At 34.9% G+C, this 23,376-nt stretch overlaps 1 protein-coding gene across 1 annotated transcript in view; it reads left to right on the forward strand.

Moving 5' to 3' along the window:
* Positions 1 to 23,376, forward strand: part of MEOX2 (mesenchyme homeobox 2) — a 65,620-nt gene that overhangs the window by 28,219 nt on the left and 14,025 nt on the right. The window contains exon 2 of the mRNA XM_079931249.1: positions 21,559 to 21,731. Within this exon, the coding sequence (XP_079787375.1) occupies positions 21,559 to 21,731 (173 nt within the window). The remainder of the gene's footprint in view (positions 1 to 21,558; positions 21,732 to 23,376) is intronic.

The raw sequence follows: 23,376 nt of genomic DNA on the forward strand, positions 1-23,376 counted from the left end.
CCTTCCTTGTTCTGCGAGCCTGTACGCTGGGCACCTGTACTTTTGCCTTATCCCCTTCCTTACTGCTGTAATAGAACTTTTCTTTTTTTTGCTCAGAAACATATTACTTCCTTAGCCTGTCATTCAAGGCACCAGATTGCCTCAGCCTATTTTCTGGGGTGATTTTGTCATCTATTCCACGTGTACTGTATAATCTAGGTACTTGCTATTTTCTGCACTCACTAGTTGGTTTCTAACCTTACTTTTTTTTTTTTTTTTTTTTCGGTACGCGGGCCTCTCACTGTTGTGGCCTCTCCCGTTGCGGAGCACAGGCTCCTGATGCACAGGCTGAGCGGCCATGGCTCACGGGCCCAGCCGCTCCGCGGCATGTGGGATCTTCCCGGACCGGGGCACGAACCCGTGTCCCCTGCATCAGCAGGCAGACTCTCAACCACTGTACCACCAGGGAAGCCCCTCTAACCTTACTTTTTACTCTTATTTTCCCTGTTACCTGGAAAGGTATCTCTGCCATCTCCCATTGTAGAAGTACTGCCTTTTTTAAAGTACCATCATAAATGTAATTTGTTCATGAAACTTTTCATGATTCCTCAATTTCATGTGATTTTTTTTTCTTCTTTGATTATCCATGGGCGTTTGTATCTCTATTCCGTCACCAAGCCTGTTCTTTGAAGTTCTGAATTATTTTTGAACTTAAAAAATATCCCTTTTCCTGATATCTCCACACAACACACACACACACACACACACACACACACACACACACACTACCCCTCCCCCCACACACACTTTTTTTAACTTAATGAAGTTACATGATATATGACTTACCAGTTTGTACATATTCAATAAATATTAGTTGAGTGGAATTTATATGGTAATTGACACCTTGAAAATGGAGAACTGTTAAGATATGAAAATTCATAATTGGAAGATAGCAGATTAAGCATAGCCCTTTGCAGAATTCCCCATTTTGAGAGAAAAGAATAAGGGGAACAGAGATGAGGAAGCCCGGACAGGGTGACTTGCTTTGGTTATTCAGGGAGCTGTGGGAGGCCCTCCCTAGAACCCAGGTCAACTGCGGCTTAGCTAGAGAACAACTCAACTTCATGGAAATCAGATATTATTAATCCTTTATAGAGTGAGACATTTCTGCTCCTATTTTATAGTTGTACTGGCAAGTGGGTGTCAGAGGAAAAGGGTATTCCCTGGCTAACTGGACTGCAACCTCATACCTCTTTACGTCCTCTGAATGATCAATTATGTTGCAAGGTTCTTAACAAAGGACCCTTGATTCAGATCCTGAAGCGCCAGGGTATTAATACTGCCGCACTTTCTTTGCATACTAGTGCAGTTAAATTTTTCTCAAAGCTGGTTCCTATTTCTGGCAGTAACTCTTCAGTTCTGGAACTTTAGTTCCAGCCAAAATAAACTATTGTCTCAGGTCTGTATTTTTCCTGAAGCACCATGGCATTTTTATGGAATGCGGAGACAGTTTTATGTATGACTTTAATGGTAACAATAAAGGACCCAGATCCGCTTCTCTGGCCCGCTATCCTTACCTCTCTAGTCCAGCAGTGATTATACAGACTCCAAAAAGAGGGCCATCTTAAACCTTCCAAACGAAATCTGTCATTTATTTACTGTGTGATGAGATATTCACTTTCCTGGTTTTATTTTTTTCCTCATCCACAGCAGCATCAAATTTTTTTTTATGTGTAGTTGGTTACATTTTTAAAGAGAAAAAAGAAGTCCCCTACTACATGATTGTATGGTTCAAAATTGTCTTGTTAGTCAATTAACTAATGCTATTTAAGTCAACTTTTAAAGTAGCTGTGCTTTATCTGTAAACATTTATTATTCATTCTGCTAATGACAATTGGGAGAAGAAAATATGATATTAAATCTTGAAGACTTTTTAAATATGAAAGAGACAAAGCTTGCCTATTCTTGATATTTCTTCCAATATGTATTCATTTAATTAAAAAGCACATGTCATAAGGATGAATTTGAATACTTTGGGAATATCTCTAGCATGATAGGATATTCAGCATTTTGAAGACCAGATTTTCCCACTTTAATGAGTGGATAAAGGAAATCCTTCTGAGATTATTATGTTTCTATTATTTGAGTTTGTCTTGTGAACCCTCCAAAACATGGTTTGTAAATTGAGGCATTTAAAAATAAAAAGAGTTCTGAAGTCAAGTCTTTGTAAGAAGATGAGCTAATGCATACATGCTAATCCTAGAAAAAGTGATCATTCTTTTCAAAGTTAATTAAATTTTAAAAGTCCTATTGCTTTGTTAATGGTCATCTTTTAAAATGAGAAATTATGTTCTACCAATTTCAGGAAAATTGCAATAATAAATATTCCAGGATTCGTAGTTGTTATTGGCTATTAAAAGCGATTATAAAGTTTAAATCTTGTAGCGTTGCCACTAGAATGTAATAACTGTTCACAGCAGCTTTAGTTTCATGTTCCATAAAATTGAGCTTCCTGTCTTTACATTTTAGAACCTAGATCATGATCCTTGAGATTTTGCTATGTTAATGCATACAATTGCTAAGGAAAGGAAATAGTGTAATATGAGAAGACAAAGAAATTGAACCATCAAAGTAGACTTTTGCATAATAAGCAGAATCTTGGTGCTTGTTGAACTTAGCTATAGAATTTACTAAAACATATCTTTGAGCCATATGTCTGAAAATGTCTTACCATTTTAATGTGGAAAGCACAGATACCTCGCCGAGATACTGTTATGATGAGTTCATGAGGCAAACCTGGATTATTGGTAAAAATGAGCAATGAAAATATTCTTCCAACTTCATTTTATGTATATTCAAGTATCACAGGTTTGTGGGAATTGCATGATGGTTTATTTTTCTCAACAGAAACCTTAATTCATATTTTTAGAGCATAATCATTATCAGAAAAGACCTTACTTAAGCTAATAAAAACTTTCTTCCTATAGAACTATTGAAATACCTAAAATAAGAACTTTTTCTACTACTAGTCTTATTTATGAACATTAGATAAATTTTAGCTTTAGCTATGGGTTGTTTAACATAATAAATGTATTTGTTATATTTTTTTCTTGGTGTGTATACCATTCTCTATAGCACGGAGAATGTGTGGATAATACTGTATATAAATTGCATTTAGTGTGGCAAATATATTTTGAAATATACACATCACATTCAATATAGTCCCTTGAGGATAATGAGCTATCATTAAAGAGAAAATACTTGTTAAAATGAATTATTAGAGAGGAAGAGTTAATACAGGTTCACTAAAGCATTACCAAACCACTAATCTGGATATTAATTTTATGTCAGTGTGATTTATTTAAGTGAAAAATGCTGGAGCTCTTCTCAAATTCATGATTAAATATAATTATGAATTATAGAGTTTTTTCTTTTCATTATAAAAAACTTCTTAGCTTCCATGGAGTACTTTCTTTTAATAAGTCATTGCTTTATAGCTAACTAAATGCATGAAGAGCTCTGTTTGTAATATAATGAGCAATTAAATTATAATCCCTTGAGTACAGTATTTCCAATAGCCTAGATCTTTAATACCATGGATTTTACTGAGTTTGACATACTTCAAACTCAAGTTCAAAACTTTTCTATGTTGCAGAGATATTCTCTTCTTCAGTTGAGAAATAGCATATTCCAGAGTTGAAGGAAGGAAATGTGTAGGTATTTGAAGGAGACAATAATAGAAAACCAGTATCACTTTATTTGATGTCTGGGAAGAAAAAAAGTACAATTACATTGTAAAAATATATTTTCAAAGTGCTATATAAACTTTGTCCCAGGTAAAATGTTCTGTTTATTTATGGGGATGTTTATAAAGTACTTTCATGTATATTATCTCATTTGTTCATTTAAGAAACCTGAGGCTGGCAGTAAACTGAGAACAAAAGGATTACAACTATTACATAAATGAACAGGGTTTCACACCACTGAGGTTTTTACAAGTGTGTTGCCATTTTCATTTTCGTAGCTATTGCCAGAGAACTTGGTGTTTTAGTGTAGATTAATTGACATTTCTTGTGTGGCTACTAACATGGAGCTTAATTATAAACACATTCTTTTAAATTTCCAATATTTCATAGTAAGTGCTCATTATGGAAGATTCCCTTTGATGTTGTAATTAAATATAAGCTTAAAAATAGGAAAATTTTCCCTTAATACTGCCACAAGTACATACCTGTAAGCACACACTTAAATGTGTGTGAAACAAAATGCACATGACACAAAAATACTCATACACATTTCTCAGAATGCTACAAGGCTTATATACGTAGTCGTTTTCCTTTTGTTTACTATTTGAAAGCCAACTCTTTCTAGAGACTAGGTACTTTGTATAGTTTACTTACATTGTCTGGTACTTAAAATAGCGTGATAACCAAGAGAGCATCTAAGAAATACTTTTATCTTTGTTGACAGTCCTGATAATTCAGGTACTCTGCTGTCTTCCAAACAATTATTCGTCTTTTCTTTGTTTCAGTTTGCTAGTTCCTTAAGTAATTTCAACGTGGAAACATCTTCAAGAGAAAATAACACCAGTATCCATCTTAAGAGAAAAATATTATTGCAATGATGGGAAATTTGGAGCTTTTTTTCACTCTTATGCGACCGTGTCTGTGCTTTTAGTTTCCAATACTTGGATATTGAAGGGTGGTCTTTTTCTTCTTGACATATTTTATTCTATGCTTTAGGTTTGCACAGCTATTATTTCATTTAAAAAACAAAACACTCAGATGCAGTGATCATTGCTGGATACCCCAATAATCTGTGATTAGCAACAGCTCCCTGTGTGTTGAACAGAATTAAGAAGAAATATTTTTCACTTACTTATAGCAACTTCTAACCTTTTCTTTGTTCACAGTGACATGAGCATAGCCTCTGTGATTTACCCATTTTGATGAATTAATTGTCAGATAAGCACAGCAGGAAGGGTTTTTAATGAATCATAGATAAATGTCATCAGTTCTATAGATAAACTTTAGAATACGGCTCTGAATACTATTGTCTAATCATTGAGATCATTCCCAGGTTAGCTAATCATACCCTCTTAGCCTAATCTATCTTTCTTTTCTAGAAAGTTCTAACTATAGATTGTTATCCGTGATGTTATGATAGTTTCTGAATCCCAGTATTCAGCTTTGTGAAATAGTAAGGTGTTACCGCAGTGTGCTAGGGCCAGTTAGTAGTGGCTCTAGAGAGACAATTGTTAACTTTTCAGGAAGTTTGAGAGCTAGTTGCCATCACATTAACTTACTGGCTTGAAATTCACTATGGTGAGAGTATTTACAACATGAAAATACAAACCAGAGCATTTCCCCCACCTTCCAGCACAGAACTGGATAAAATTCATTTGTAGTCATTCAAAAAGAGGATTCAAATACTGCATGTGATTGAAAATGTAAAAATCTAGAAGTGCTTTATATATGTACCAAAATTTGCCTGAATTCGACTAAATGCCTATGTGACAAATGATGACTAAATAAAACAAAATATTTTAAATATTCAGAGTATAAATATATATGTACTCACACACATACAAACATATATACACTTTATTTTAGCTTACTTTGAAAATAAAAGACAATGACGTTTAATTACACTCAGGAAAAATGTGTGCTTTAATTTTGGCTACACTTTTTAGTAGCAAAGCTGTAAAAAGAAAGTATGAAAGAAATAAAATCATACAGACTTGCAGCACCCATTTATTTTTTAAAAGGAAACATAATTAAACCTTGCTGATTGGCCAAAGAAATTATGAGCACAGCTGGGTCTTTTAACATGTGTATTGGTAGAAAGAGCTAGAAAATATAATCACCTCCTTTTGAAATCAATATCATTTTTTAAAAAACAAATCAACATGTATTTAACTAAATACTAGGTGAGAAATGACAACTAAGCAATTCAAATAAAATTAAAAGACTAATAAATGTGATTTAGTAAAAATTTCAGTTAGTTAAATCTTACTTATGATACATTTTAAGTTTAATAATGTTATTAATAATAGGTGTATATTATTGGATTCGTAATACATCTCAGATATACACACTGTAAATTTGCTCATTTTCCTCTGTATAGCCATCATGTGTGGATTCTGTACATGTGGAATCTGAATTTCAAAAGACCTAAGACCACACAGGTTGTAAGTAGCTACAGTGGACTTCTAACTGAGGTTGGCTGGCTTCAAATCTCCTGATACTTTCTCTCAGTCATTCTTCCCTTCTAAATACATAAAAGTTGTAAATAGTATGTAAAGCTGTAAAATGTATATAGCTTTAATTATAACCTCAGTTCTGTGTACTCAAGGCAAAACTTTTAAAAATGTGTACTGTTCAGATTTTTTTCCACCTATTGAACATTGTGTACTCCTTTTGTACAACACAGGTGTGGATCCACAGGTGTTAAGTAAAACATAATGTTGATACTTCAGGCCCCTTTCCCTCCACAGTGTAGTGGAATACTGAATGCTATTCAATACCTAACCTTCATTTCAAAAGCTACAGGCTGTGATCTGTGACATGTGAAAAAATTATTAAACTGAGTTTTGACGGAATGCCTTAATTTGATGTGAAATTACTAGCCATGAATTGTCCGGAGGACCTAGATGAAAGCTTTACTTTGTGATAGACTTAACTCTGTACCATTTATATGTTATCCTGGTAGAGATTCAAAATAAGTGTAGAAGATTTTTCAAATCTAATATAAAAGTAATTATGATCATTTTTATTTTTCACACTTCAGTGAATATCCTAGTGAAATTCTTACAGTGCTACATTCAAGTTAGTCTCAAAAATATTGTGAAGGCATAGATAATAATTGCATTTAAGTTCTTAAGTTTCTATGTAAGGGTAATTGCATTTAAGACTTCCAAAAAGTATTTTAGGAGCTCCCTATATAGTTAGCAATTCTTACGGCTTTGCAGAATATTTTATGCCGTATGTGGGATTAAAGGAAGGCTTCATGGTTAGTGTACGTTATATATGCAAATATACACATGTATCTTTCTAAAATTGCTCCCCCCACATGAAATGGACTAATAATGGTATTATCCAAGTATTTCCCATAAAGTGCTCTTAACAAAAACACAGGTTATGCATCCCAAAACATCAAATTTTGACAATCAAACATCAGACTGTCAAGATACTATACCCAAAATGATTATTTATAATTATTTGTGGATTTATCTTAAGCGGCTTCTATCCCCAACTTGATTGTAAGCTACCTTAAGATAGGTACTATGTCATATTGATCCATTTCCTAGCACTTTACACAATAAACTATTCATGTTTGTGTCTAACACACAACACTCTCAACATAGCGTATTAGGCTGTGGATGCCTGATTCAAAGACGGATTATAGCGTAAACTGGTATGCAAATGCCGCTTTATTATTGAGCCTCAGAGTTCAACAAGATTGTCAGATCCCAACACTCCTTTCTCCACAGACAGGCAGATCCCAGACTCGACCATCGTTCCTACCTTCTTTTGTCCAAGAAGTGTAACTCTAGAATCAGTCCTTCTGACCTCAACCTCTTCCTTCATCTCTCAGGATAATATATATATATACTACATGGAGGCTTATCTTTTCCTCTTATTCATTGCAACCATTCTGGCTTCACTGGTCTCTGTCATCAACCACCTTTGCTTCCATATTCTTTATCGCGTAGCCCGGTAGTTCTTAACATTTTACCATCAAAAATTCTTTTAAATTATCATTTCATCTCTTCAGTCAGATCTTACGTTTCAGATTTTTTTCAAAGTAAATTTCACTGCAGTTTTTCCCAACTCAAAATATATATAAGTAGTAAGTAGTAGTAATAATTATGAGGAGAAAGAGGATGGTATGACTTGTACACTTTGAGAACCATCATCAACACTTTTGTCATTTTAATATTATTATGCGCAAACATTTACATCAGACTTTGTTATTTTGTAAAATTATTAAATCACAAGTTGATTTAATCATAGAGCACTGATTTTATTTTTATTGGTTTTTATTTTTTATAAAGCATGTACTGCTTAGTGAATGTAAACAGAATTCTATTTGTGGAGAGTACCTAAGTAATGTTCCATGAATGTAAGTCATAAATTCTTAGACTTCTCCCAATTGCAAGAAAATGTCATGAAGAACCTAGGGGTAAGACGGGAATAAAGACACAGACCTACTAGAGAATAGACTTGAGGACACGGGGAGGGGGAGGGGTAAGCTGGGACGAAGTGAGAGAGTGGCATGGACATATATACACTACCAAACGTAAAATAGATAGCTAGTGGGAAGCAGCCGCATATCACAGGGAGATCAGCTCGGTGCTTTGTGACCACCTAGAGGGGTGGGATAGGGAGGGTGGGAGGGAGGGAGATGCAAGAGGGAAGAGATATGGGGAGATATGTATATGTATCACTGATTCACTTTGTTATAAAGCAGAAACTAACACACCATTGTAAAGCAATTATACTCCAACAAAGATGTTAAAAAAAAAAAGAAAGCAGCTAAGAATTCAAAAAAAAAAATCCCTTTACGAAAACAATCACAAATTGACTTAATGCAGATTGGTCACCCTGAGGCTGTTTTCCTTCTTGCCAGTACAGCTGCAGCAGAGAAATGGATCACAAAGCATTGAATTTTATCAGCGGCCGTCAAAAGGAAACCAACTGGTGCTTGGTTGCATGGGCCAGAATCCCGAGTTGGCTGGGATTTTCCAATTATTTTTATTGTATTACTTTTATCTATTAATTGTGTTTATAACTTATCTTTTATTACTGTGAAATTAAAGAAAAATCAATCTATAAGTCATTTGCTATTAATCTTCCTGTATAGTTATTTCTGAGGTTAAAAAATACCTATGTGATTAACTTCTCAAACCCTCTATGTGAAGAAAGTTGTAAGTAGACTATATATGGATTCATAATGCTGTTTAGTAAATACTTCTGATTTTACTTTTTTAATCAATTTAAGAATGTTAGTTAAACATTTTGTATACTCTAATATCAAGGCAGAATATGACTCTTCTCTACCTAAAACCATATACCTGGCTGCTAGGATTCTTTGCAGGAGAATAAACACATGCAGGTAGGCGCGTGTGTGCGCGCACACACACACACACACACACACACACACACTATCTGACCCCAGGTTTGGTTAAATTTCATCAAATATCCCAATAAAACTTTCAGAGGAAACAAGAATTCATACATTGATCCCACTGGGCCTTGTAAAATGTCACCTCAACAGTTTCATTGGAAAAATCATAATTAAACCTTAAGCTTCATTTGTAGACTAGCCAAAAATAACACACAGATTCTTTTAGAGATTTGTGCATTTTTCAATGTAAAATAAAGCTCTGCTAGTTACTGTGTAAATTCTAAACTTCCTAGGTTTTAGGTTGACTTCTGTTTTCAGAACAAAATTTTCATATGCTTAAAAAAAAAAACCTTTCTAAAGCTCCTGATTCTATCAAATCTATCATTTTCAATTACTGAGGTCCTTAGAGCCTAGTCCCCCCCTAATAATGGCTAGAGTTTGCAGTTGATTACTGAGTGCCCACAGTATGCAAGTCCTATGCTAAATGATTTACTTAATTTTATCTCCTTCACTTTAATTCTATGTTAAATATGCAGAAAAGGAAGTTTAATGGTTGAATATGCAGATAAGTGGCAGAGACTGTGGTCTTAACATCTGCTCATTTGGCATTTTGGATAATAAAGATTCTGTTTGTGTAGCTTTCATAGCCATATTTAGTATCACAATTAAATAGTGAAGTTTCTGAAATCCTTGTTCTTGAGAAGACACCATGCAATACGTAAGGATATTTAAGGAGTTGGAAAAATGCTTTTATGTCTCTTTCTATAACTGAGTGACACTTGAAGCCTATAAACATGACCTGATAGTATGTGATCTCTGATGAGCACTTTAGTCACTCTGAGTGTCTTTATTTCTTATCTGTAAATATAGCAGGTGGAACTAGATGATTTGTAAGAATCTGTTCAAGTTCTAAAATTCATGCATATTAAATCAAGATTTATTAATCAAACCAAGATTTACTAATTAAATGATATATATTTAATAAAATAATGGATTTATTATAGCTCTTACGTGATTTGACGTATTGTAGAAACATAGCATTGACAAAAATACTTCATGAGCAATTTTAATCTGCAGACAATCTTGTCATTGACTTGGAGGAGGTAAGACTCGGCTGTGGAATAAAAGGGTGGTATTTGCACATAAGACATTTACTTCTGAATCAAGTTGGTCATTCCTAGAGAGAGTTGTATAACCTGGAGTTATTGATTTTTTTTTTTTAATGCAGTGCGCGGGCCTCCCACTATCGCGGCCTCTCTTGTTGTGGAGCACAGGCTCCAGGCGCACAGGCTCAGTAGTTGTGGCTCACGGGCCTTGTTGCTCCGCAGCATGTGGGATCCTCCCAGACCAGGGCTCGAACCCGTGTCCCCTGCATTAGCAGGCAGATTCTGAACCACTGTGCCACCAGGGAAGCCCTGATGTTTTGTCTCAAATATTATCTGTACTCAGTGGTTCTCAAGTGGGAGTAATTTTGCCCCTTGGGGGCACTGAAAACAATTGGAGACATTTTGAGTGTCATGACTGGGGTAAGGTTGCCAGATTTCACCAATATAAATACACAATTCCAAGTTAAATTTGATTTTCGATCAAAGATCAATTTCTTTCTTTCTTTCTTTTTTTTTTTTTTTTTTTTTGCGGTACGCGGGCCGCTCACTGTTGTGGCTTCTCCGATTGCGGAGCACAGGCTCCGGATGCGCAGGCTCAGCGGCCATGGCTTACTTACGGGCCCAGCCGCTCCGCGGCATGTGGGATCTTCTCAGACTGGGGCACGAACCCGTGTCCCCTGCATCGGCAGGTGGACTCTCAACCACTGCGCCACCAGGGAAGCCCCAAAGATCAATATTTTTAATATAAGTATGTCCCAAGCAATATTTGGGGTATACGTAACTAAAATGCTGTTCATTGTTTATCTGGATTTTAAATTGAACTGGAAGTTCTGTGTAGTATCTGACAACACTGAAGTGGAGATGGGAGTTGCTGCAGGCATCTAGTGAGTAGAAGCCAGGGATGCTGCTAAATATCTTACAATGCCCAGGACAGCCATCATCCATTTATCTTGAATATGCTCATATTTCACTGCATATAAATGTAATAAGAATTATCCAGTCCAAAATGTCAATAGTGCTGAGGGTGGGAATTATGAACTATGTGTAATCAGTTCCTTCACTTGGTATAACATTTAATCTCTTGAGTTTTAAATTTTATAATCGTGACACTGCTTTGGCACTTTTCTATCTGAATATGTCTCCATATTCAGTTAGAATGTGGATCTGTCTCGAGCTGCCATCAATTATATGAAAGATGTGTGCTTTGAAAAGTTAATACAAAGCAATATTGAGTGATGCTTTCTTTTTTTCTAAGTTGAAGGTCATTCAAATTTTTATAACAGAAGAAAGCCCCTTAGGATTGTCACTGAAATCATAACTCATGACCACAGCATGGAAATCAAAGATCCAGAACAGATTCAGAATTAGGTGCTTAGCATTGGGAATATGAACATGAATAAGGCAAATTTCTTAATATTAAATTACCTAAAGTCTAGAATCCAGAGAAGGAAAGCAGACATGAAGATAAATGAAAAGCTCAGTAATTTATGAGTTACTGCTATAAAAATATATTAAAGTCACTTGCCAAAAAATATATATGGTGAATTGCCAAAAAAAGGCTGAGAACAATGGCATAAATGCAAGCCCTCACACTCTTAGAAGACGTAGACTTGTCTTCCAGTATATAAAAGAAAACTATGGAAGCTCTGCTCTTCCATGTCCAAGGGATTTATCAAGCTGTTAGCAGAATTGGTTCAGAATTTTCTAAGGCCTCACTGCAAAAGCTGTATGGTGCTGTCTGACATTGAAAGGGATCTCAGTCCCTTTTGACCTGTTGACAGATGTAAATTAGAAATGTCACAATTCTTCAGGCCACGGCCAACTGACGTAGATCCCTGACTTCTGAAAGAGTTTCTTTCCCTCCTTATTCTCTCAGAGACACTGTAACACCATGTAACCCCATGCCCTTTGCTGACATAGAGCTGAATAGAAGGTGAATGACAAATAGATTGGAGGTTTGCATCCTCTTCATATCCTTGACTATTGCTTATGTGTGTATTAAAATGTAAATATGAATGCCCGTATTCATCCCCAATTACTGAATAAATGAGAACAATAGGTGACATCAAACATTTATGTTCTAGTAGGGGAAGTAAAGAATCCATACAGTGGCAGAATGTGGTAAGCATTGTAAAAAGGAAACGCGACCGTTTCATGGGATCCCAGAGGAGAGGTGCACTTTTAAACTAATATGATCAGGGAAAATATAATGGAATGCTGTATGTCAAAAGCTCTTCACTAGGGGTTCCTGGTCCCATTGGAGGTGGAAATGGTGATCCTAGTGAAAGCCTTTGCTATCAGGCACAATCCAAGCAGGTACGTGTGCCTTGTTCTGTTGCATCCCCTTGTCCTGGGATATAAGTAGAGGCAGAAAGTCAATTCTAGGCTTCTGTAATGAGTTTCTAAGCCTAGAAGTGTGTAGCAAGATCAGAGACGTTGGGCCTCCCTGGTGGCGCAGTGGTTGAGAGTCCGCCTGCCGATGCAGGGGACACGGGTTCCTGTCCCGGTCTGGGAGGATCCCATATGCCGCGGAGCGGCTGGGCCCGTGAGCCATGGCTGCTGAGCTTGCGGGTCCGGAGCCTGTGCTCTGCAACGGGAGAGGCCACAACAGTGAGGGCCTGTGTACCACTAAAAAAAAAAAAAAAAAAGATTGGAGACGTTTACGTTTACCCTGAAGACATGTGTTGATTTTGTTTTTGTGTTAAATACTTTGAATTTTGTAGTGAGAACGAAATCTCAGCTAAATTTGACTCAAGTTAAGTTGCGCTGTATTTCCATTTTGTGTGTCTTTGGCTTCTTTTTCAATTTTTAGCAAAAATACTTTTTTTATTAAATATATTTGAATTGTACATCAATCATGATATTAATTTCATCAAAATTTCTTAGTTCTTTGACATTTCACTTTGTATTTATGTCACAAAGGAAGAACAATTAAGTTGGCCTCTTACTATCAGAAAGAACTACATAGTAAATAAATAATAAAAAAGCCAAGGTAATGAATTAAAAAAAAATCAACTGTTCACGTCTCATTATTTAAAACAAAGGAACTCTGTCAAGAAGAAGCTGTAAGGTAAAACTATATTCACATATTGATGGACACAAAAAGTACAGAATTGAAATGAGTTATTGCTTAGGTACCTATTTTATTTTGATCATTTTTATTACATATATTTTTATTGAGGAAAACTGACTTACAATATTATAGCAGTTTCAGGTGTAAAACATAGTGCTTCAGCATTTGTATATATTGTAGAATGATCACCACAATAAGTCTAGTTACCATCTGTAACCATACAACATTAATATGATATTATTGAGTCTATTCCCCATGCTATACTTTACATTCCCATGATTTATTTATTTTATAACCAGAAATTTGTACTTCTTGATCTCCTTCACCCATTTCATGGCCCCCCAGGCCATCAACTTCCCTCTGCAAACACCAATCTGTATCTGTGAGCCTGGGTGTTATTTTGTTTTGTTTGTTTGTTTTGTTTTGCTTTTTAGATTCCACATATAAGTGAAATCATGTAGTATTTGTTTTCCTCTGACTTATTTCACTTAGCATAACACCCTCAAGGTCCATCCATTTTGTCACAAATGGTAAGACATCATTCTTTTTTACGGCTGAGTAGTATTCCATTGTATATGTATACCACAATTTCTTTATCCATTCATCCATCCATGAACATTTAGGTTATTTCCATATCTTGACTATTGCAAATAATGCTGCAGTGAAGATGTGTATATCTTTTTGAATTAGTTTTTTTATTTTCTTTGGAGAGACACTCAGTGAATTGTTGGATCATATGGTAGATCTATTTTTAAGTTTCAGAAGAACTTCCATACTGTTTTTCCATAGTGGCTGTACCAACTTACATTCCCATCGAACAGTGCATGAAGGTTCCCATTTCTTCACATCCTCACCAACACTGTTATTTGTTACACTGTTATTTGTTGTCTTTTTGTTAATAGCCATTCTGACAGATGTGAGATTATATCTCATTGTGGTTTTGATTTGCATTTCCCTAATGATTGGTGATGTTGAGCATCTTTTCAAGTGCTTTTTTTTTGTTATTGAGTTGTATAAATTCTTTATATATTTTAGACATTACCCCCAATTGGAAATACGATTTTCAAATATCTTCTCCCATTTACTAGGTTGCCTTTTCATTTTTTTGATGGCTTACATCACTGTATAGAAGCTTTTTAGTTGGCTGGTGTCCCATTTGTTTAGTTTTGCTTTTTTTTCCTTTGACTTTGGAGTCATATAAAAAAGAAATTGCTAAGACCAATGTCAGGGGGCTTAATGCTTATGTTTTCTTCTAGGAATTTTATGGTTTCAGGTTTTACATTCAAGTGTTTAATCCATTTTGCATTAATTTTTGTATACGGTGTAAGATAGTTGTTCAGTTTCTTACTTTTGCATATAGCTGTCCAGATTTCCCAACACCATTTATTGAAGAAGCTGTCCTTTCTCCATTGTATATTCTTACCTCCTTTGTTGTAAATTAGTTAACCATATATGGTGGATTTATTTCTTGGCTCTCTCTTCTGTTCCAATGATCTCTATGTCTGTTTTTTATGCTAATACCATATTGTTTTGGTTGCTATAGCTTTGTAATATAGTTTAAAATCAAGGAGCATGATATTTTCAGCTTTGTTCTTCATTCTCAAGATTGTTTTTGGCTATTTGGGGTCTTTTGTTGTTCCATACAAATTTTAGAATTATTTGTTCTAGTTCTGTTAAAAATGCATTGGAATTTTTATAGGGATTACATTGAATCTGTAAATTGCTTAGGATAGTATGGACATTTTAACAGTATTAAATACGATCATACTGATTACTAGTAAGAAGGTTGAATCATTGATCAAAAACCTCCCAACAAACAAAATCCAGGACCAGATGTTTCACTGGTGAGTTCTACCAAACATTCAAAGAAGAGTTAATACATATCCTTCTCAAAGTCTTTCAAAAAATTGAGGAAGAGGGAACACTTGCAAACTTATTTTATGAGATCAGCATTACCCTGATACCAAAACCAAACAAGAACAACATACACACCTAAAATTACAGGCCAATATTGCTGATCAACATAGATACAAAAATTCCCAACAAAATATTAGCAAACCAAATCTAACAATACATTAAGTATTAGCAAACCAAATCTAACGATACATTAATGTATTAACAATACATTAGTATGATCAAGTGGAATTTTTGAAGGATGGTTTAACATTTGCACATCAATCAACGTGATAGGCCACATTGTCAAAATGAAAGATAAAAATCACATGATCATCTCAATAGATGCAAAAAAAAGTATTTGACAAAATTCAACTTCCATTTACGGTTAAAAAATAACCTCTCAGCAAAGTGGTATAAAGGAAATGCATCTCAACATAATAAAGGCCATGTATGACAAAGCTACAGCTAATATTATACTCAATGGTAAAAGGCTGAAAGCTTTTCCTCTAAGATCAGGAACAAGACAGGGATGTCCATTATTGCCACTTTTATTCAATATAGTATTGGAAGTCTAAGCCACAGCAATTAGGAAAGAAAAAGCAGTAAAAGACATAAATTGGAAAGAAAGAAGTAAAAACCATCACTATTTGCAGATGGCATAATACTATATATAGAAAACCCTAAATATGCCACCAAAAAAACTGTTAGAACTAATAAATGAATTCAGTAAAGTTGCAGGACACAAAATTAATATACAAAAATCTGTTGCATTTCTATACACTAGAAATGAACTATCAGAAAGATAACTCAAGAAAACAATCTCATTTACAATCACATCAAAAAGAAGAAAATATCAATACCTAGGAGTAAATTTAACCAAAGAAGTGAAAGACCTATACATTAAAAACTATAAGACATTGATGAAAGAAAGTGAAGAAGACACAAAAAATGGAAAGATATCCTGTACTCCTGGATTGGAAGAATTAATATTGTTAAAATGCCCGTATCTACTTTAAATTGGCTAAAATTCGTATAACTGCTATCATCTTAAAATTATAGAGGAGGGAGGAAGCAAAGAGAAGGGCTTTGTTATAATATTTGCCAGTTTATCCTCAGAATACAATGCAATGCCAAGGTAAGATTATTAACTACTGTGGGGAAACATCTATGTATAAGGTGTGGGTGACTTTAAGAGACCCAAATATTTTATTTTTATGTATATTCTGAGGTATTTGTTTTCAAGTTATTTATATCCAGATTCATACTAAGTTATTAAATTGGTACTAATTTAAGAAGAATCTTGTGCTATTATGTCTCTCTCTTTCGCTCTCATTCTAAAATGTGACCTAAAAATACATAGATTTTATAAAGTATCTCAAGTCTTCATACTCTTTTCCTCTATGTAATTACATCATGTGGTATGATTCTGTAATGTTACCAATTATAATATTTGCTTATGTAAGTAGCTAATGCTAAATACTGACACAATCATGTACACTGAATTTTGATTTTTCTCACTTTAAGAATTAGTTGTATAAAATTATGCCCAAGTGTGTTGGGAAAAAGTCAAATCTGTAAACTAAAATTTACTCTGACATAATAGTAACTATTCTATTACATAAGTTTTAGCTATATACAGTTAATCTTTCAATATCTCCCACCAAGTAAGAACCTAAATGCCTTTAACAGAAGTAAATAGGGTATCCTTGATAAATTATTTGTTCAAAACATACAATTGGCAACACAAATGTAATAAAAATAAATATATCTTCAGTTTCACTAATGTGAGATTTATCTGACTTATTTCATTCCTGAAAGCATACTAGACAATCCTGTGAGTAATCAAGGAGGCAGTGAAGAGGGAGGCTGGATGGTAAAAGAGTACATTCACCAATTGATAGTCACTGGTCCAGCCCATAGAATGACTTTTGCATGTTGAATACAACTGTTACTATTACTAAACTGTTACTAAAAATGGAAATTTCTTTTTTTTTTTGGTCTTTGAAATTTGGGTTTGCTTTATACGGGAAACTGTTATAGTAGCTCTACATTTTTCACATCAATGATATAAGAAACAGTGGATATTTTCAATGCTAATTTCTATTCTAGATTTAGCATAGTAGTTTTCAATCCTTTTTTTCCCTTACATACCTCAGTGTATAATAGCCACATTCATTAGTAATAGTAGCTCACTATGATTGTGGTTCTCAAATCTGGAGAGTGGATCACCTAGAGGATTTAAGAACCCCTGGGGAGGATTATTTACTCTGGAAAAAAAAAAAAAAATCTGGAAAGGCTGAAATGCCCACTCATTAAGAAGCTGGAGTAGCAAGTAGGATAAGTTTCCCATAAGGAAGGCAATTTCCCGTTTAAATGTGAAAATTACTAGCATCAATAGGATTATTCTATAAATTACCCTACATCTATCCACAATCTCTATGCCTATATAAATATAATTATTAGCTTCCTATATCTACTATTTGCCGAGCTTTGTTAATAATAACAGAATATCTCTCATTTTGAATAGCTTACAAAACGTTAACACAAGAAGTTGCAAAGCACTAGAATAGACAGTGGCTTAGTATTCATTTTTTTCTTCAGAATATGAAATAAGTATTCATTTTAGTCTAAGCTATGGAGACCTTCCTTTACATTTTGATATTTTACAGACGTTGGTAAATTATGTTCTTCATTTAAACAAGGTAATAAGTTTACTCAGGGTAGCCAAAAATATACTCAATCATACTTTATTATTTCTCTTTTGCTAAAAGGCATTCTGTGCCACTAGTGAACAGACCAAGCCCTCACATTACTTGTCGTCAGTAAAACATTATTATCTTTTGGCATCCTCTTGCACTAGGGGAAATAAAAAGTCACATGTGGAGAAGTTCTAAATGCTAGACAGAAACGATCCTTGGAGGGCAATTTTTATCCTCCACGGAAGTATTGCAGACTTCTTCCATTAGCATAGTCCCAGGGAGCAAAAGGTTAGGGAACTGGGACTGCCAACTATACCTGAACACATAAGTCAACATTTCCTCCAAGCGGTGAGGGAGTGTGAGAGTGCACCCACATGTGCATTAAAGTATCTGAGACGAGAAACAACAATTGTACTATTTTACATTGCAATGTACTGTACAGATGGTGACATTTTGTTTGCGGTTGTAGGCAAGAAAGGAGGGCAGTTTCCAGACTCCCCCCTCAACACCTACCATTTGGCATAGGATATGGGAGGTTGAAGAAAACGGAGGGAGTTTTGCCTCAGTTGAAACAGCTGGGAAACAGATGGAAGCTAATGTGCAGTTTGCCAAAAGCCTCGTCCAAGGCTGTCACCCGTTTTCCACCAAAGAAAAGCTAGTCAGGTGATAGGAGTAGAAGCTTCAGGGTCAGCAAACGATGGACTTTGCAAAATACAGGGGAAAAAAGTCAAAAAATGTTTTAAATCCAAGATTTAAAATATAAGTTTAAAAGTTATATTTTTAAGTTATATTTATAAGTTATATTTTCTTATAAGAAAATATAAGTCCAGAAATGCAATCCCAAGGAGCATGTTTTTCACAGGAAAGAAAAAGTGGGAGCATCATGGGTGGAAACCACAACAGAATCACAGATCCAAGGATAAAAGTGCCCACATAATTAATTGACATTGGTGCTACCTCAGCTACATTGACGTTCTCTTTTAGGTAATGAAATCAAGAAGCACATACCCACTCTTTGTCATGTTAATTACAATATAACTATTCCATTTGCGCTTATTGTAAGTGTGCACAACTCACATCATTTTAGTCACTGGATTTCACTTTGTGAGCTACTTTGGTTTGGAATTCAGGCACTTGGTAAGTTGCTTTTGGATATACATGTTGAATTATAGCCAGACTTTTGTTCAAATTCAGTCACTGGATGTATAAACCTTCTCTTGTATATTTCTAGTTTCAGTGGGCATCCGTGTAGATCCACTGCATGTAACCCTTCTTCCAAGAACTGGCCCAAGTTTTGTATGTTTGTGTGTGTCTGTGGCATTTTTGAAGTACTGCTGAATACTGCAAAAGTTAAAAGAAATCGGTTTCAAAAATAAATACAACTTAATAGGCTTTCCTCAATGTGAATTTGTTCATTCATGCTTATATAAGGGAATGTGTTAACCATGAATCATTCCAACTGAATTGCTTATGAGAAAAAATGCCCTGGCTTTGCTTTCAGTTTCCAGAGTTGCATTACTGAAGGGAAAAGAGCATTGTCCCCACGTAAAGAATAATCAGCCACAGATTTCAGACTAAACATGGCTCCAAACTGGCAAAAATATACTTTTGATTCACGTGAGAACATGAGTCCTTGTGAGAGAGACTTATCTGAATATTCTGGGCTGTGACTGAGTTTGCCTCTGCCAGTACAGCTGATGGAAAAGTTAAAAAAAAAAAAAGAAATCAATCATCGGAAAGTTTTGTTCACATAATACCAGAATAGCAAAATGAACCAAAGATGTGGAGGTTGGCAAATCTGTGGCTTAAAAAAGTGGATAATGCAAGTTCCACTTAGAGCCTGGTAAGTTCATATGGTGTAAACACAGCCTAGCTGAGAACTCACACATCTTCTAATCCATAACTCATCTGGTCCCAGTGGCTTACAATCAGATACAGTCAGCCTGTGTCTAACATACCACAAACGACTTTTTGCACTGGATAAAGCCCTGACTGCCCTGTCAAGGTGCGGAGGCAGTCAACACAGGGCTATGTGTCAAGCCCAGAAATGTGGTCTGTGAATTCTAAAGAATTTATGACAGTGCCAGTGCACCAGTCAGTGAAACATGTCCTGTGATCCCTCACAGGAAATTAGTGGCCAAGTATGCCAAAATTTTGATGCAAACCTATTGCCACTGCTGCTACTAGACCTAGAAAACTTTACATTTGGCCAGCGTAGATTCTGGTAAGAGTCAAATCAAAACTGTTGATATTAGAGCACCTTGTCTAGAGGATTTCCATTATGCAGACCCCTCTTGACTTTAGTTAGACTTCCCCCAGCCAGACAGAAAGGAAAAGAACACTAAAAAAAACAACAATATTTTGTACATAGCATATTTAAGCATCATTGGATGAAGAAACAAATACCACTTTAAAAGTTCCTTCATAAAGCTGTACCATACTATGTTTGTCAGTTAAAAAAATGTCACACTTCATAATGTGATTGACCGTCATTTTTCCTATATCATTTCTCTCATTTGGCTTCATAGAAGAGTTCATTGTATCACTACCTAGTAAAGGCATCACTATTTGTGTGTACAGGCTCAAAAATAATTAGAAAATTGGAATAATTTTTGAGAGAGTACAGACATGCCACTTTATCTTGATTATGTTGATATTTCACTGAGGTAAATTTGACATGAATTGTTAGAGCTGGTATGATTATCTATTACTTTGTATATGTAGAATTTTTTTCCATTATAGACACACGTTCTGTTCTTCAGTATGTTAAGAATGTCTTCTAACCTACACCTCAGGGATATTATGAAGATAAGTAAAATAACTCTATGGTAATTATGTCTTGAACTCTTAGAAGAAAAGATGGCATGATATGCTTGCTGTAAATTATGATTTTTTCTACAGGGCATTATAAGATTTGGTGTTTGGGTACCTAATTTTAGGTGTTGTGCATCTTATGTTTATCTCATATGTAGGGAAAAAACATTTAAAACTCTGTTCATATTTTGAGTTAAATGAACAAAATTGTATTTACAGATTCCACATTGCACTAAGTATTACTCAAAATAAAAGGAGAGCATTGCTATTGCCTTCAAGGAGACTGCACTTAAATTGAAATGAAAAAACCAATAAATACACACACACACACACACACACACACACACACACACACACACATATGCTTACTCTGAGCTTGAACTGACTTTTATGGTCCAGTTGCTAGATATTTGAATTGCTCAGATAGTCACATACTAAGTCACCACTGTTTCTTAGGATCACTCTGTTTAGTCATCCTTAGATCTCAAGAATTTATGTTGAAAAACTTACTAGAAGAAATTTTATATCTGAATAGTTTCAGATATAAAATTGTTTTCTAGAGGGGCTTTGTTTTATCTTAACAGCATGTTAAGAGCAGTTAAGTTTTTTGTTCCTATTTCAAAAGAAGAAAACTAAACACTTCCCCAATTAGGTTGTGAGTCACTTGGGGGCACATTGGGAAAAAAAAGAAATTTATCTCACCGTGTTGAGATAAGTCTTACTGTCTTTGGTCTCTCTCTATTTTTATCATGTCTAACGCTACCTGGAAAAGTAGTTACTCAGTAAATGTTTCTGGTATGAATGATATGATTGAACATGCTTAAATGAATGAACTAAATCTAATTCTCTCTTTTATTTTCAGACTCCCAGGAAGGAAATTACAAGTCAGAAGTCAATAGCAAACCCAGGAAGGAAAGGACAGCTTTTACCAAAGAGCAAATCAGAGAACTTGAAGCAGAATTTGCCCATCATAATTATCTGACCAGACTGAGGCGATATGAGATAGCAGTGAATCTGGATCTCACTGAAAGACAGGTAATGTCGGATATTGAGATTATATGATATTTTTAATTGCTTTGGGTCAACAGTCTTCTCCCGCCATTTTTGAAGTATCTAGCTCTGTGGTTCTTAAATATCATTGGGAAGACAGATTTTCTCTTTCATGATGAAGTTTTTGCCCAGCAAAATGACAAAATTAAGAAAGAATAAGATAGCCATGTTTTATAGAAAACTGCATTTATTCAGTTTAAGGAATCATCCTTTGTTCTGTGATTGTACCTTTCTTATTTTTTTTATTTTAAAATATTATTTCTTTTATATAATGACAGCATATGGAGAGGAATTTTATTTGCTTATATTTTAAAATCTCCTTATTTTGCACAATAGAGAGTTGGCAGTCCCATGTTGGTTTCCTCTATTGCTCAGAATAGGGTTTATGTTGCACATTAACCCCCAAACCTCAGTGACATAAGAAAAAAATTCATTGTTTGTTCACTCTCAGTATACTAACTTTACAAGTCCAGCACTCCAAATAATCACTCAGGGACCCAATCTGACCCTCTGGCATCCTGACATGTGGTGTCCTTGGTAACCACAGGAGGTAAGAACGAGTTGGAGGTTCATGCAGTGACCTTTAAATGTTTTCACCTGGAAATGACCCATGTCACTTCCATTTACACTCTAATGTCCGGAAATAGTCAATGGTACTACTTAAATTCAAGGGAGCTGGGAAATTATGGGAGCAAGGCTACATAGATCATTGGTAAACATTTCTACCCCATTACTTCAAATATTTTTGAAATTGTATTGGTCTCAGAAATTCAAAATTCTGGTACCCACTCATTTAGAGAACACTTTGAAATTATTAGTGACCTGTGGACACCAGTTAATAAGACCTAAATAATATTTTTAATTAATTACTTTTTAGGTCCTTTCTTGTATTTTAATTGAATGTCATATGATTTACTCCAGTAGTGTTCCCAGAGCACTCCTTATATGGATTCTGATTTTCCCTAGGAGAATCTACCCTACTGATGGTTAATAGTTGCTAATCTTTAGGAAAACATTCCTGAAAGGCAAATGCAAACATCTTTATGGACAGTGCAGTTTTGATTGGCACTCTTAGGAGTAGAGTCTCATTTCCTCTTCCACTGTATGCACCTCCTTCAGGGATCCCACTGGAAGCAAAGAAATATCAACATAGTGTGGACAGATGAATACTATCTTAGGAGAGCAAGTTATTTTATCCAACTTCTTCAATCATCTGCTCTCCTTCTGTTAATTTCTGTGTTTCAGGTTTTAGTAGGATAATTCTGGGTAGTGAAAATATACAGAGGAACACTTTTATGTGGTTTTATTTATTGGCAGTTTATATTTTATTAAATATTACGACAAGTACCGAAGTTATGGAGCACAACATTTTCAGTCCCTTGAACTTCACATACAAAGTTCTCTCCATAAGTATACATTTGGCATGCTGGAAAGCAGGATCCAAAATCTACATTGTCAGACCTCTGTTTTTTCGCTTTTTTTTTTTTTTTAACTGGAAACAGAAAAAAAGAAGGAGGGTGGAATTATACATTAATGTTTTTGTATAGAGACAGTGAATTCTAGGAAATGAAACTATATTTTAAATGATACATAAAGGAAATAAGAAACTAGAGTTTGCTTGTAATCTACA

Source organism: Stenella coeruleoalba (assembly GCF_951394435.1).
Source record: "Stenella coeruleoalba genome assembly, chromosome: 9".
Lineage (NCBI taxonomy): Eukaryota > Metazoa > Chordata > Mammalia > Artiodactyla > Delphinidae > Stenella > Stenella coeruleoalba.